Raw genomic sequence first — 16693 nt, forward strand, 5'->3', positions numbered from 1 at the left:
TTTTTTATTAATTTATTTGCAAATTATGGTGGAAAAAAAGTATTTGGTCACCTACAAACAAGCAAGATTTCTGGCTCTCACAGACCTGTAACTTCTTCTTTAAGAGGCTCCTCTGTCCTCCACTCGTTACCTGTATTAATGGCACCTGTTTGAACTTGTTATCAGTATAAAAGACACCTGTCCACAACATCAAACAGTCACACTCCAATCTCCACTATGGCCAAGACCAAAGAGCTGTCAAAGGACACCAGAAGCTAAATTGTAGACCTGCACCAGGCTGGGAAGACTGAATCTGCAATAGGTAAGCAGCTTGGTTTGAAGAAATCAACTGTGGGAGCAATTATTAGGAAATGGAAGACATACAAGACCACTGATAATCTTCCTCGATCTGGGGCTCCACGCAAGATCTCACCCCGTGGGGTCAAAATGATCACAAGAACGGTGAGCAAAAATCCCAGAACCACACGGGGGGACCTAGTGAATGACCTGCAGAGAGCTGGGACCAAAGTAACAAAGCCTACCATCAGTAACACACTACGCCGCCAGCGACTCAAATCCTGCAGTGCCAGACGTGTCCCCCTGCTTAAGCCAGTACATGTCCAGGCCCGTCTGAAGTTTGCTAGAGAGCATTTGGATGATCCAGAAGAAGATTGGGAGAATGTCATATGGTCAGATGAAACCTAAATAGAAGTTTTTGGTAAAAACTCAACTCGTCGTGTTTGGAGGACAAAGAATGCTGAGTTGCATCCAAAGAACACCATTCCTACTGTGAAGCATGGAGGTGAAAACATCATGCTATGGGGCTGTTTTTCTGCAAAGGGACCAGGACGACTGATCTGTGTAAAGGAAAGAATGAATGGGGCCAGTGAAAACGTCCTTCCATCAGCAAGGGCATTGAAGATCAAATGTGGCTGGGTCTTTCAGCATGACAATGATCCCAAACACACCACCCGGGCAACGAAGGAGTGGCTTCGTAAGAAGCATTTCAAGGTCCTGGAGTGGCCTAGCCAGTCTCCAGATCTCAACCCCATAGAAAATCTTTGGAGGGAGTTGAAAGTCCGTGTTGCCCAGCAACAGCCCCAAAACATCACTGCTCTAGAGATCTGCATGGAGGAATGGGCCAAAATACCAGCAACAGTGTGTGAAAACCTTGTCAAACGTTTTCTGTAAGTCTTCACCTCTGTCATTGCCAACAAAGGGTAGATAACAAAGTATTGAGATAAATAAGTCAATAACAAAAGTTTTCCACCATAATTTGCAAATAAATACATTAAAAATCCTACAATGTGATTTTCTGGATTTTTTAAAATAATTTTGTCTGTCATAGTTGAAGTGTACCTATGATAAATTACAGGCCTCTCATCTTTTTAAGTGGGAGAACTTGCACAATTGGTGGCTGACTAAATACTTTTTTGCCCCACTGTATATGCAAACTAATATTAATACCATTTAAATGTGTATGTTTTTTGCATTGGATATATTTACCATACAGTATCATACGGAGACAGAAACCTTTTACCTTATCATAAGTAGACATGATTAAATCCTTCCAATAAAAATTAAAAAACTATTTTGTTACAAATTTAACCTTAATTGAGCTGCCTCTTCACATGGGACGATTTCACTGAATAACAAAAGATAGGGAATATTGAATGATCCCCAATGATCCATCGCATCTCCCAAAAACGGTTTCAACATAGATCTGTAAAATGATAGTCTAGATACTAAAGCTTTGGTTGTCTTCCTCTCAGGCTTCCATGTCTTCTCCCTGGACCTCCTCATTGTCCACCTCTTGAACATCAGACTCTGAGGCCTCATCTTCACTGTCACTTTCCAACCTTGAGGATGGCTTGTTGTCAGGCTTAAAAAACCTCAAATCTGCCCGGATGGCCACCAATTCTTCAACATTTGTATTGGTCAGCCTGTTGCGTGCTTTGGTGTGTGTCCCCCCAAACAAGGACCAGTTGCTCTCTGAGGCGGCTGATGTTGGTGGGATTTGGAGGATGATGGAGGCAATAGGGGAAAGAGCCTCAGATCCACAAAATCCCTTCCACCAGGTGGCTGATGAGATATGTTGGCACGACTGCCACATTACATCTCCATCCCAAAGCTCTTGCTCGGAAGTGTACTTTCCCAGACTGCTAAGAACCTTGCCTCATGCTTTGCAAGCATTCCCGGAAGTCTCAGAATGTTGCGCATCCGGCTTTAGAAACAACATGGAGTTACTGTATTATGCCTGCTATAGTGACAGGGCTTGGTGTGTGTGTGTGTGTGTGGCCCGGGAACTGGAAGCAAGCAGCAGCGGGAGGCAGCCTGTCTTGTTGGAGCAGTGTAGAGACATTTTTGGGGATTTTCTTTTAGTCGCACTGGTGCTCACAAAATAAAACTCCAGGTCACACAACAAAATACTTGAGCCCAGAGTACAGTTCATTATTATGTGGATTATGGGACACATTATGAAAAAGAACACTGATTAGAGGACAGTTAGAGGTTTAGGGTACTCACATAGAAGGCCTGTTCCCGTAGGGAGGGGGTATCAGGAGGACTCTGGTTGTAGGTGGAGAAGCGTTTGTTCACCGTGGGGGGTTTGTTGACCGTGCTGGCGGTCGAGGCTTGGTCATCCTTGTCGAAGGGGCTGTCCATGAAAAAAAGGGCACAGAAACGTATTACTAGATCCACACACAAATGTATGCACACACGCAGTCCCTCTTTCTATACAACCTTAATATCCTTATCACTTCAAAGCAGAAGCCACATTGGGCCACTCACTTCCAGGTGACCTCCAAGCTCAGTTTGATGGTACCCAGGTCATTGATGTCCACTGCCACCGTCTGGGGTAGAGCAGCAAACAGGTCCTTGGTCTCACACGACACGTTTCCCACCACCACGTGATTGGCCAGGCTCTTCAGCTCTGTCACCTAGGGAACCAGAGTAAGACCAATCAAAAATGAGTGATTCAGTTATGATCTAAATCTCTCCAAAAACCACACCAATAGCTGATTTTGATAAGCATTACCCAGGTTTCCGTTCCAACTTTTTTATGCGAGTAAAGCACAAGTTGGATAGAAAATGTCACGACAGCCCTGATTGAACAACAAATTTGTCAGTAAACTTCCCAAATGTTAACAAAACACGCTAGACAAGGTTATATTTTTTTTGTGCCTGTAAAATTAATTATGTGAGAAATATTGGTGAAAATATTTTTAAGCACAAAGATTGATATAACCATTAAAGTAAACTTGAGAGTCACGGGATAATGTTGTGTGGTCTTCCCAATAGGACTCGGGAAAGCAGGCAGTTTATTAGGCTACAGAAGAAATAAGTTATGAACTTCAGAGTTTGGTGAAAGTGCACAGTGATGAGCTTGATGCTGCTTTCCAATAAATATCAACAGTCTTATTCTGGTGACATGATGATCAATGCTTGGCTGCCGTTTGACAAATAAAAACAATCTCACTATTTTGTCCATAATAGTTTTCTCATCATGTAGCCTACCCAGACTGTATATGTGCGCTGTTGGCTAGAGCACACATGCAAAGACCAGAGTGGGCACATTCGCTATACAGAAAAAAAAAACCTTTTTTTTAAAATAATAATAATTATCAGTAGAGTTGAAAATGCGATGGAAACCCAATTACTTGAATTGTTTTATTCAGTAGATGGGAATTTGACCGCAAAAGTTTGTTCTATGTGCACTAGGTCCTCACGCACAGCTTTTTATCTGCAACAAGTCAAATTGATAGAAAGACATCTCTGTTGGGAAAATCCAGATTTTAGAATATTCATATGCAAATCTATAACCAATTGGATGGAAACCTAGCTATTGGCTATCAAAATTATACTGTTATACAAATTCACTGATATTTCACATTATTATCCATTGTAAATTATTTCTCTCTCAGGGTTATTATATTAGTATGGGATGAAACCTATTGTTATTGTCTGAATTCTTATTATTAAAATGTTCCTTGACTTGGTCAAATAACTCAAGCATAGATTGTCAAATTAGACATTTCCACAGATTCCACAAATTTCCACAGAAACTAGAGGCCATGGGTAACTTGGTCAAGAAGACTGATGCCGATTGGCATTTGGGTGGCACTGTTTTAATTAGTCTCACTTAAACTCTCATTTCCATTTCACCCAGGGATTTGAAACTTTGTATGTAGGTCTCTTTCATTATGCTGAACAAATTTGCCTCAAGGACCCATGAAGGTCCATCAGGATAGATTTTCCTCCATCTTGGAAACTTGGGAAAACTTTGCATGAACCCAATAATGAAGTCCAAATAACACCAAATGAGTTATTAGTTAGGAGGCCCATGGCATATCTCTTAACTTAGTTCGCGAAAAGCCAGGAGATGGCTGAGGATTTTACGTGTCCATTTAAATCCTTCGTAAATCCACTTCACAAAGGCCTAATGACTTTACTTTTTGGGTCATCAAAGACATAACCATGATGAACCATGTTGAGTTTGGCATTGACATCTTAAACAATAAGGAACATATGAACAATTCACTGACTATATAACGCTAATGCGTAAAATAATAATTCATTATTCTTCTCAGAATAAAAGTCTGATTTACTCCAAATTTGGTCTGTCACATGCGCCGAATACAAGAGCTGAAGACCTTACCGTGAAATGCTTACTTACAAGCCCTTAACCAACAATGCAGTTCAAGAAATGATTTACTAAATAAACTACAGTAAAAAATATAATAAAAAAGTAACAATAACCAGGCTATAAACAGGGGGTACCGGGTCAATGTGCAGGGGTACAGGTTAGTCAAGGTTATTTGCAAATGTAAGTAGGGGTAAAGTGACTATGCAAAGACAATAAACAGTGAGTAGCAGCAGAGTAAAAAAAATATTTTAAAAAATCCCAAAGAGTTTCAGAAAATAGCACTGCTGCATTCAAAGACGGCCACACTATACCAGTAGATGCATATTAGCACATATGCTAATATATACTTTTTACATTTTTTTATTCTAATGAACCATAGGACCAAATGACACCACATTTGGAATGTAGGCCCATGGTACATGTCTCAGCTTGAGAAAAGGAATTGGTTTAAAGATGGCCGAGTTATTGACGAATCTAAAATCAGATTTTCCATCTTAATTTAAATCACTGTAAATCCACTCCACAGTGGCCTATCAACTTGAAACTTGTCATTGCTATCATGGACATCCCTAAAATGAACCAAACGGAATTTGAAAAAAAACAAAAACAAGAAAACTATTAATTCATTATTTGCATACAGTGGGGAGAACAAGTATTTGATACACTGCCGATTTTGCAGGTTTTCCCACTTACAAAGCATGTAGAGGTCTGTAATTTTTATCATGGGTACACTTCAACTGTGAGAGACAGAATCTAAAACAAAAATCCAGAAAATCACATTGTATGATTTTTAAGTAATTCATTTGCATTTTATTGCATGACATAAGTATTTGATACATCAGAAAAGCAGAACTTAATATTTAAACCAATCCTTTGCTGTTGTTCTGGGATTGATTTGCACTTTTCACACCAAAGTACGTTCATCTCTAGGAGACAGAACGCATCTCCTTCCTGAGCGGTATGATGGCTGCGTGGTCCCATGGTGTTCATACTTGCGTACTGTTGTTCGTACAGATGAACGTGGTACCTTCAGGCATTTGGAAATTGCTCCCAAGGATGAACCAGACTTGTGGAGGTCTTGGCCGATTTCTTTTTATTTTCCCATGATGTCAAGCAAAGAGGCACAGAGTTTGAAATACATCCACAGGTACACCTCCAATTGACGTCAATTAGCCTTTCAGAAGCTTCTAAAGCCATGACATATTCTGGCATTTTCCAATCTGTTTAAAGGCATAGTCAACTTAGCGTATGTAAACTTCTGACCCACTGGAATTGTGATGCAGTGAATTATAAGTGAAATAATCTGTCAACAATTGTTGGAAAAAATTACTTGTGTTATGCACAAAGTAGATGTCCTAACCGACTTGCCAAAACTATAGTTTGTTAACAAGAAATTTGTAGAGTGGTTGAAAAACGAGTTTTAATGACTCCAACCTAAGTGTATGTTAACTTCGGACAACTGTAAATGCTAGCTGAACAGTACCAGTGGCCTGGCTTTGGCCCCAAGTGAGAGCAGGTCCGTCGGAGCCATGGCCCAGTGAGACATGGGTGCCAGCCCGCATAGATGGAAACAGAAATATTTACCCCACTGTTTTGGGTAAAACACTGGGGTAAATCCTGTATGGAAATTCAGACAGATCCATGTCTCCTGACCCCCTCAGTTTAACTTTCCTATCCTGTGACATTGGGCAAAGTAATGGAATCATTCAGGGAGAAAAACAAGTCGATATCCAGCTGCTCTCCTTTCACTGAGCTGTTATGTCCATTACCTCAAGTGTCTTTGCTTCACACGCAGATGTGACTCTCTGAACGTGATTGACAGTCTGTGGGTGTGTGTGTCTTCATGTGCCTATATGCACATGTGCGTGCATGTTTTAGGCAAGAATTTCTGCTTTGTACCTTTATTGATAGGAACTCTGTGATGAGAGGCAGGAAGACCATGTCCTCGCTGTCCCACACCTGCTTGCAGTTGATCTCAATCCTTCCCCTCAGCTTCCAGCGCTGCCGCCCATACTTCATTAAGATCTAAAAGGTCAGAGGTCAGGTTTAGGTTCTAGGAGGCATAGCAGACAGATACAAAAATGAGCCAGACACTCACATTTTGCTCGTCACACATTTCCCTTTTCTCAAGTCATTGCTGAGTCATTTGTGTTTTTGCTGAAGTTGAGCCAAACTCTGGAGGTTCTGTTTATAGTTGCCTTCACCCCAGGGAGGAAACGCAGCGCTCCACTGACTCACTCCATCGATTATGCTGTCCATCATCACTAAATCTATGCATGTTAGACAGAGGCAGTGCTGACACATTAAAGCGTTTCCTTTTCCAATTATCCTGTTCCTCCTGCTAATCCCCCCAGACAGCCCAGCTAAGAGGCCATGCTACTGTAGCATACAGCGGCAGCCCGCCCATTAGGGCGTTAGGGGTGGCACCCCGCTTGTGATTGTTGTTGGTCAAAGTTAGTATTTTTTATTTAAAAAATATATTATATAATTCATGGATTATATTTTAAACGCTCAAAAGTGTGGAAATGTCTACATTTTCTTGTTTCAAAAATATATATTGTTCAATACAAGCTGTTCAGTTACTTACTGCCCCACATTAATAAATGAGTAAATGAACCGTCCTGGGACGCTCAAATTTGCATCCGTTGAGTCAGAACCCCTGGGTCTGCTCTAGTCCAATGAGTCTCTCGTGCCAGACGGCTTACTTCCGCACATGAGACTAAATCTGCTCTCAGGTACAGGTGGCGCTAAAGCAAATTAAAATGAACTTCAAAATAAATCAATCAATCCCATCAGTCATGGGAGCCTGGGACCTGATTAACCGGTCAACTACATCCAACAAGAAGAGAAGGACAGAGGGATACACTAGCTAAAACCTTGTCATCACGGATCTGGTAGGTCAAAAAAGCCTGGTCAATTCTACCCCCCCCCCCCCCCCCCCCCCCCCATCTAGGTCACAACAAGACAAACACAGTCTGCTTAAACTAATAACACACAAACAATTATACATTTTCATGTCCTTATTGAACACCATATAAACATTCAAAGTGCAGGGTGGGAAAAGTATGTGAACACTTGGATTTAATAACATATTGACCCTCCTTTGGCTGCAATAACCTCAACCAAATGTTTCCTGTAGTTGTGGATCAGACCTGCACAATGGTCAGGAGGAATTTTGGAACATTCCTCTTTACAAAACTGTTTCAGTTCAGCAATATTATTGGGATGTCTGGTGTGAACTGCTCTCGAGGTCATGCCACAGCATCTCAATCAGGTTGAGGTCAGGACTCTGACTGGGCCACTCCAGAAGGTAGCCTAACATTCTCCTGCAAAATGTCTTGATAAACTTGGGAATTGATTTTTCCATCAATGATAGCAAGCTGTCCAGGCCCTGAGGCAGCAAAGCAGCCCCAAATCACGATACTCCCTCCACCATATTTTACAGTTGGGATGTTTCTCTCCCCCCCCCCCCCCCCCCCACACATAGTGTTGTGTGTTCCTTCCAAACAACCCAATTGTAACTTCATCTGTCCATAGAATATTTTGCCCGTAGCGCTATGGAACATCCAGGTGAGCTTTTGCAAACTGCAGACGTGCAGCAATGTTTTTTTGGACAGCAGTGGCTTCTTCCATGGTGTCCTCCCATGAACATCATTCTTGTTCTCGTGTTTCTCATTTCGTAGACTAATCAACAGAGATATTAGCATGTTCCAGATATTTCTGTAAGTCCTTAGCTGACACTCTAGGATTCTTCTTAACGTCATTGAGCATTCTGTGCTGTGCTCTTGCAGTCATCTTTGCAGGACAAGCACTCATAGGGAGAGTAGCAACAGTGCTGAACTTTCTCTATTTATAGACAAATTGTCTTACCGTGGACTGGTGAATATCAAGGTTTTTAGAGATTCAAAAGTACAAGGGTTACAAAAGTAACAAATCTCAGAAGACCTAAAATTAAGAACTATTTTGTTTGAGGCATGGTTCACATCAGGCAATGCTTCTTGTGAATAGCAAACTCAAATTTTGTGAGTGTTTTATTATAGGGCAAGGCAGCTCTAACCAACATCTCCAATCTCGTCTCATTGATTGGACTCCAGGTTAGCTGACTCCTGACTCCAATTATCTTTTGGAGAAGTCATTAGCCTAGGGGTTCACCTACTTTTTCAACCTACACTGTGAATGTTTAAATTCTGTATTCAATATAGACAAGAAAAATACAATAATTTGTGTGTTATTTGTTATTGTTGTGACAGATGAAGACCAGATCAAATCTGATACCAATTTATGCAGAAATCCAGGAAATTCCAAAGGGTTCACATACTTTTTTTTGCCACTGTAGCTCCCATGCCAATTTCACATTTTTCTAAACTAATATGTGTAACTCGGAAATATGAGGTTATTTCAGAATGAAAGTTAACTGGCTAGCGCATCATACTTTGTGACATTATGTGAGCTAGCTACCCCAGTTAGATAATGTGTTTACACTTAATGTGTCGGCATGCTTTTTAAAATTCTTATTATTTTTTACCTTTATTTAACTAGGCAAGTCAGTTAAGAACAAATTCTTATTATCAATGACGGCCTAGGAACAGTGGGTTAACTGGTCTTCTGAGTGGCACAGTGGTCTAAGGCACTGCATCTCAGTGCTAGAGGAGTCACTACAGACCCTTGTTCAATTCCAGGCTGTATCACAATTTGCACAATTTGCCCAGCATTGTTCGGGTAAGGGTTTGGCCAGGGTCGGCCGTCGTTGTAAATAAGAATTTGTTCTTAACTGACATGCCTAGTTAAATAAAGGTTCAATTTAAAAAAGCTCGTTGCGTTCTCCCTGGTGTACTAGTTCTAAATAATATAATCTGTTCAAAACAGTGGCAGCTTATGCAGCAGAGGTTGTTCGGTTTTTGACATGCAAATGTGAAATACGTGCATTTACAAGGTTGTTCAAATGCACAGATGTCTTTTAGACAATTTATAAAGCTAACACCAAGCTCCTCACGCCCCTGGTATTCAGCCATTCAGCAGTCGCCACTGGTAGCATATCCACTCCCTCCAACAGCAATTTATTGTCTAAGGCTTAGCCTTAGAGGAATGATGATGCTGGGGCAGCCATGCTAGAGTGGAGAGAGAGAGAAACTCACCTCATATGTGTCTCCAGCACACAGCCGTGCGAACCCTGCTAGACCTGCAACACAAACAAAAAGGTTCAAGGCCTCATACAAACACTAACAACGCAACAGTGTGATTGAAATAGACCAACACAGTCTGGAGTCACAACAGACAGGGAAGAGGAAGGAGTTGGCTAAAACGTACCCTTCATTTTCACATGGAACTCTCCCAGCTGGTTTTCCAGCTCGCTCTCCAACATGCACATGTTCTGCAAAGAGTGAACGTTAAGCAAAGACATCAGGCAGTCAAAACTACAAACATAGTACTAATATCAGAACACCTATTCTTAGTCAGGTTACCCTGCAGTCTTTGAAATCCATTTTAGGACACTGACTATCCACAGCTCCCTGCCCATCTTACCCTGTTCCCCATCCCTTCCTTCCATCATTGACCACAGTCCCCTCTCACACCCCTCACCTCTGTGTACTCTTTGTAGCCCTTGTTGGCCTCAGACAGGCTCTCTCTAGCCTCGCGGCTGCCCTGGGAGTCTGTGTAGGCCTTCACCATTTTATTGGCACCATCCCTCAGCCGGCGCTGCATACAGTAGGCCTCATACAGCTCGTCAACCTGAGGAGGACAAAACACAGTTATGGATGGTTCATTTAATTTGTCCCTTACAGTGGTTATTCAATTACTGTATATCCACTGTATATTATAGTTTTGTTGTTTATTTTATTCACCAACCATTCAAAAATACACCCTAAAGCTCTCTTCATAAATCATTTTCAATAATAGTAATCCATTTAGTTCTACGGTCCATTTCCATCATCATGGAACCCGTATGCATGTAATTGCACCATAATCCTTCCCTTGGTTCTTGACAATTTCACGACCTCTGAAAAAAGTGTCTGTAAAATGAAGACGCAACTGCAATGCAGTGGGAGTCCAGATGGGGACATTCCACTGGCCTCACAAACACAAATATAAACACAAGTTAGAAACTATGCGTCCTGTTGGCCACCTTATTGCTCTACGACTTCCTCACACATCTCATATGTACTGTATATATATCAACATTTTATTGATCCGCCAGGAGATTTGGGGAGGCAGCTGTTGAACTGTTAGCTGTTACGGGAGACAGGAAACAGTTAAAGCACTTAGGCAATACAATACACACATTCATACTCACTCCCTGTGACAAATGCTGACAATCTCAGAAAGATACAGTACAACCACCGACACACAAAAAACAAACACTGTCTGCATGTCCCATCAAATAACATTGTAGCAGACTCTCATAGATTAAACTTGCATTCACCTTGTCAAAAACATCACACATTATTTTCAGGTCACAGGAGAAGTGTGGTATTGTGTGTTTTGACTTTGTCCTGGTTTTCTGAATCAGTGCACATCGCTTTCAGCTCGGTGCCTCATTCACTAAAAGATGCCCACTTTCAGACACCCTGATTCACCAAAGTGAGTGACCCAGCATGTCAGGCCCACTGACTGTGTGGATCCACTGAGCTGCTGCCAACCCGCAAGCCTGAATGAATTAGTAAACAAACACCATGAGAGCTCCATTCACTAGAGTAGAGTAGACTCCTTGGGAAATGTTTTATGAGTGAGAGGGTGCATCGCCATCTTCTATATTCTTCGGTCACATTCCCTCCATTTGGTGACGATCACAGAGGCCTGTAGTGCACCTGACGTGGTCCACTTAACACAACAGTACTCTATACCTGCCTTCCTGATGACCCTCTCTGAACACGGTCTCAACATGTTGGTTTGAAGACTATCCTCTCATTAACATGATGGCGTAGCAGTCAGACGTATTTGTCCTTCGTCTTGTCGTGTCCCATGTATATATATTTTTCTTTGCATATATTTTTCTAAACCCTTACTTCAAAATGCTCTCCTGCAACCCGCCTCACCCAATGTGGTGTGGACCTGCTTTTTCTCTAACATGTTTTTCTTTGAAGGCAAAAAAAAAAGGCAAAAAGCTTGTGCGTAATGAAGAGAAACCAGAGTCATTATGGGGTATTGTGTGTAGATTGATGAGGAAAAAATAATTTAACACATTTTAGAATAAGGCTGTAACGTTACAAAATGTGGAAAAAGTCAAAGGGTCTGAATACTTTACGAATGCACTGTAGGTGAAACGGCTATCGGAAAATTCCCATATTTAACAAGATATGACTGCAGACACCCAGCAGGGTTGGTTTTCCCATTCCCTAAATTCTTCTCCATTGATGTGATGATGAAAGCAGAAGTGCTCCCCTGCGTAGCTGACTGGGTGTGGTGGGGGAAGAAACCAAATCCTGGCGCACCAAAGAAGTGTCAAGGGAAGCCAGTTGAGTCACTCCTATCAAATCGCATTGACAGCATACGTCAATGACAGAATCAACTTGAATTGTTATAACTCATTGTGTCATTGTCCTCCGGTGGCTAACTAGCTAAAATTGCCCCTTTCCTAAATTAGACATGGATGGAGAAAGGGAATTGGACTTGTGGTTTTACTTAATTCTCTGTACTGGCCAATGATTATAACGGCAACAGACAGCTCAAGGAACCTTCAGAATAAAAACGAATCAATGGCGTTTCCTTCTGGAGGGGCAATCAGCCTAACTCAGTCGCCAGGAAGAGGAAGGGCAGGTCAACAACTTGTTAAGTTTACGTTCAAATAAATACATTTAAAAAACCTCTGCTCTCCTTATCCAGGTGATGGGCTGTGACATTTGACTGCTAGGAGGTCAGAGGCTCCCAAAGGCAAACCCCGCTTGTAAAACACAAACTAGTCAAACATCAAACAGGTAGGAGGAAGAAAATAAGGAGGAGGAAGAAGACGGAGGTGTTCCTGTGCTGCGGCAGCTGTGTCGGGTTAGCAGCCTTGCCAGTGTCCTGCTCTCTCAGGAGGGTTGAAACGCTCAGAAAACAATCCAGGAATGTGAGATTAGCCTGAGGCCACCCCCTGCCAGTTAACCACGCCCAGCCATACTGTGTGTGCATGTGTGATGAAGGTCAGTTGCACCAACGCAAACACAGGGTTGGTTTTGAAAACTAGAAAGCAGCACTCACTCATAAGTACAGTGACTAAGCCAAAAGCTGCTGGACCTTACCCCTGGACTGCGACCTGTCAGGTACTCACCCACATAATCACTGTTAGAGGCCCTGTCTGTCTGCAAGGCCTGCTGTAGTGTGTGGGTGGCTACAGACATACTCTGAGTGGTCAGTTGTAATCAAATGAAAACCTAACATTACTTGTTTCATTTCACATACAGTATGTAGCTTACATAACTTTAACACACCTTTTCACATCTATTCCTATCTGACACACCCAAGAAAAATAACTTCTACAAGCACACAGTGTATTTACCAGTCACACTATTGTTTCCCCATTTTCTTTCTCTCACACACACACACACACACACGACTCACCTTGCTTAGATGGAACTCAAGCCGTCGCATGAACCTCTCATTCACTTTTACTTGCTGTTGGAAGAAACACAAGAAGGACTCAAAATGATGCTAGCCTTCATTCTCAAAGTAAAATAAATGGATAGAATGTAATTTGGGACCAATGGATAGCTGTCTGATTGTTTTGGTGAAAGCTCATATGATTACTGTGTGCTACTGTGCAATGGAGTGGGTGAAAAATAAAAGACAGGGTCAAACTCACCTTATCCAGCTCATAGAGAAACCCCTGAAGAGGAACAAGATCACATTATTATACTGTCCAGTAAAATCCATTGCCAGATCAAGTGAGCATACATAATTTTAAGGCAGATTCAAGCCCTGGTGGTACCTACCAGGCGAGAGTTCCTCTTGGACTCCCTCATCTGTTGGCTCAGGCTGTCCAGCTCCATCTGGTGCACCTGCAGGTAAGACCTGAGACGTACATGGCATGTCAATTTCCTGTATGTCTGAGCAGGCATGCATGACAGTAACGTATTGTGAAAAAGTGCTTTCTGTCTCTCTCTGTGTCTCTCTGTGTGTGTGTGTGTGTGTGTGTGTGTGTGTGTGCGCGCTCACTGCAGGCCTCTCTTCAGAGCCTCATAGACTTCGTCTAGCCTCTCAGGCTGGGGCACCTTGGGCGGTGGTGATTTAGCAGAGAGGGTGAACATCCTGCTGACTCTGGAGGGCTTCCTGGTGACCCCCAGGGTGCTGAACGCTGATAGCTTTCTAAAACATAAACACAATACTTTTTACTAATGGCAAGACTAAAAATGCAGCACTGCAATCACTGACTGTTGGTGAATTAATGGAATCAATGTCATTTAAACATGACATGGAGATAAGTCTCATTCATACAGAACAGGCCAAAGACATGTTGATGTCTCCTCACTAGCAAGGACACTGATGGAGTATCCCATCTCCAACACACCCTTCCAAAGCATATTTTATTGCAACTTGTGTTAAGCAAAGATTTGCACAGTCAGGGGTAATGATAACATTCTGAGTTAAAATAATAAGTTACACTTTATAAAATCAAACAGGTAATCAATGTGAGTCAAGACTTCTCTTTCACAGATGACAGGCCAGTCAATGGGCTACGGAAGAGAAATGCATTAGTCTGTCTAGCCTGCTCATAATCTCTTCAACTTTGAAAAAACTCACGCAAGATATTATCTTATAAGACTCAACACACCTTTCACTCCCTCATCCAGACATAAAACTAATAACCATGAAGTGAATCATAACTACTGCTTCATGTTAATGCATTCCTTACAACTGTAGACAGCATAATTAATATCTCTATTTTTTCAGCTAAATTCTAACTTCAAGAGACGGCTAAATTTCCTCTTCCTCCATCTCCTGAGGCTCTCGGTCTCTAACACAAACTTGTGTGCATGTTACTCAAGCATACCCACTCCATTCTCCTCTCTGTTCCTCCTTTCATATTCTGACCTGGTTTCTAGTAGATGGACCTTCATTAATAAATAACTAGTGCCCTTGATTTTCCTCCATTCTACCTGACAGGGAATAAAGAAAATCCCTTTGGATAGACCAAAGCTTTGCTTGTTCGATACTACTGCACTGTTGGAGCTAGGATTTTGCTACACCCACAATAACATAACATAACATCTGCTAAATATGTGCATGTGACGAATAAAATGTGATTTGTCATGGAAAGAGCAAATGCTCTCAATGTTTTGTATACTCCGTGTGTAATGTAATGTAATGTAATATATATACAGTGCCTTGCGAAAGTATTCGGCCCCCTTGAACTTTGCGACCTTTTGCCACATTTCAGGCTTCAAACATAAAGATATAAAACTGTATTTTTTTGTGACGAATCAACAACAAGTGGGACACAATCATGAAGTGGAACGACATTTATTGGATATTTCAAACTTTTTTAACAAATCAAAAACTGAAAAATTGGGCGTGCAAAATTATTCAGCCCCCTTAAGTTAATACTTTGTAGCGCCACCTTTTGCTGCGATTACAGCTGTAAGTCGCTTGGGGTATGTCTCTATCAGTTTTGCACATCGAGAGACTGAAATTTTTTCCCATTCCTCCTTGCAAAACAGCTCGAGCTCAGTGAGGTTGGATGGAGAGCATTTGTGAACAGCAGTTTTCAGTTCTTTCCACAGATTCTCGATTGGATTCAGGTCTGGACTTTGACTTGGCCATTCTAACACCTGGATATGTTTATTTTTGAACCATTCCATTGTAGATTTTGCTTTATGTTTTGGATCATTGTCTTGTTGGAAGACAAATCTCCGTCCCAGTCTCAGGTCTTTTGCAGACTCCATCAGGTTTTCTTCCAGAATGGTCCTGTATTTGGCTCCATCCATCTTCCCATCAATTTTAACCATCTTCCCTGTCCCTGCTGAAGAAAAGCAGACCCAAACCATGATGCTGCCACCACCATATTTGACAGTGGGGATGGTGTGTTCAGGGTGATGAGCTGTGTTGCTTTTAGGCCAAACATAACGTTTTGCATTGTTGCCAAAAAGTTCAATTTTGGTTTCATCTGACCAGAGCACCTTCTTCCACATGTTTGGTGTGTCTCCCAGGTGGCTTGTGGCAAACTTTAAACAACACTTTTTATGGATATCTTTAAGAAATGGCTTTCTTCTTGCCACTCTTCCATAAAGTCCAGATTTGTGCAATATACGACTGATTGTTGTCCTATGGACAGAGTCTCCCACCTCAGCTGTAGATCTCTGCAGTTCATCCAGAGTGATCATGGGCCTCTTGGCTGCATCTCTGATCAGTCTTCTCCTTGTATGAGCTGAAAGTTTAGAGGGACGGCCAGGTCTTGGTAGATTTGCAGTGGTCTGATACTCCTTCCATTTCAATATTATCGCTTGCACAGTGCTCCTTGGGATGTTTAAAGCTTGGGAAATCTTTTTGTATCCAAATCCGGCTTTAAACTTCTTCACAACAGTATCTCGGACCTGCCTGGTGTGTTCCTTGTTCTTCATGATGCTCTCTGCGCTTTTAACGGACCTCTGAGACTATCACAGTGCAGGTGCATTTATACGGAGACTTGATTACACACAGGTGGATTGTATTTATCATCATTAGTCATTTAGGTCAACATTGGATCATTCAGAGATCCTCACTGAACTTCTGGAGAGAGTTTGCTGCACTGAAAGTAAAGGGGCTGAATAATTTTGCACGCCCAATTTTTCAGTTTTTGATTTGTTAAAAAAGTTTGAAATATCCAATAAATGTCGTTCCACTTCATGATTGTGTCCCACTTGTTGTTGATTCTTCACAAAAAAATACAGTTTTATATCTTTATGTTTGAAGCCTGAAATGTGGCAAAAGGTCGCAAAGTTCAAGGGGGCCGAATACTTTCGCAAGGCACTGTATATACACACATACATACATACACAGAATTCAGAAAGTATTCAGACCCCTTCTATTTTTCAACATTTTGTTACGTTAGACTTATTCTAAAATGGATTTAATACATTTTTTTCCTCAATCTACACACAATACCCCATAATGACA

The 16693-nt window shown here is 41.6% G+C and overlaps 1 protein-coding gene across 5 annotated transcripts in view; it reads right to left on the minus strand.

Moving 5' to 3' along the window:
- Nucleotides 1–16693, minus strand: part of LOC110494967 (rho family-interacting cell polarization regulator 1) — an 80536-nt gene that overhangs the window by 25158 nt on the left and 38685 nt on the right. For 4 of the 5 annotated variants that reach the window (XM_021570339.2, XM_021570331.2, XM_021570354.2 and 1 more), the window contains 10 exons: nucleotides 13757–13906; nucleotides 13534–13612; nucleotides 13404–13427; nucleotides 13163–13216; nucleotides 10205–10354; nucleotides 9932–9995; nucleotides 9760–9803; nucleotides 6524–6649; nucleotides 2770–2918; nucleotides 2506–2635 (listed from right to left, as the gene is read on the minus strand). In XM_021570339.2, the coding sequence (XP_021426014.2) occupies nucleotides 2506–2635; nucleotides 2770–2918; nucleotides 6524–6649; nucleotides 9760–9803; nucleotides 9932–9995; nucleotides 10205–10354; nucleotides 13163–13216; nucleotides 13404–13427; nucleotides 13534–13612; nucleotides 13757–13906 (970 nt within the window). The remainder of the gene's footprint in view (nucleotides 1–2505; nucleotides 2636–2769; nucleotides 2919–6523; nucleotides 6650–9759; nucleotides 9804–9931; nucleotides 9996–10204; nucleotides 10355–13162; nucleotides 13217–13403; nucleotides 13428–13533; nucleotides 13613–13756; nucleotides 13907–16693) is intronic. The other variant, XM_021570345.2, reaches the window with a different exon arrangement.

This window comes from Oncorhynchus mykiss, chromosome 2 (assembly GCF_013265735.2).
Source record: "Oncorhynchus mykiss isolate Arlee chromosome 2, USDA_OmykA_1.1, whole genome shotgun sequence".
Classification (NCBI taxonomy): Eukaryota; Metazoa; Chordata; class Actinopteri; order Salmoniformes; family Salmonidae; genus Oncorhynchus; species Oncorhynchus mykiss.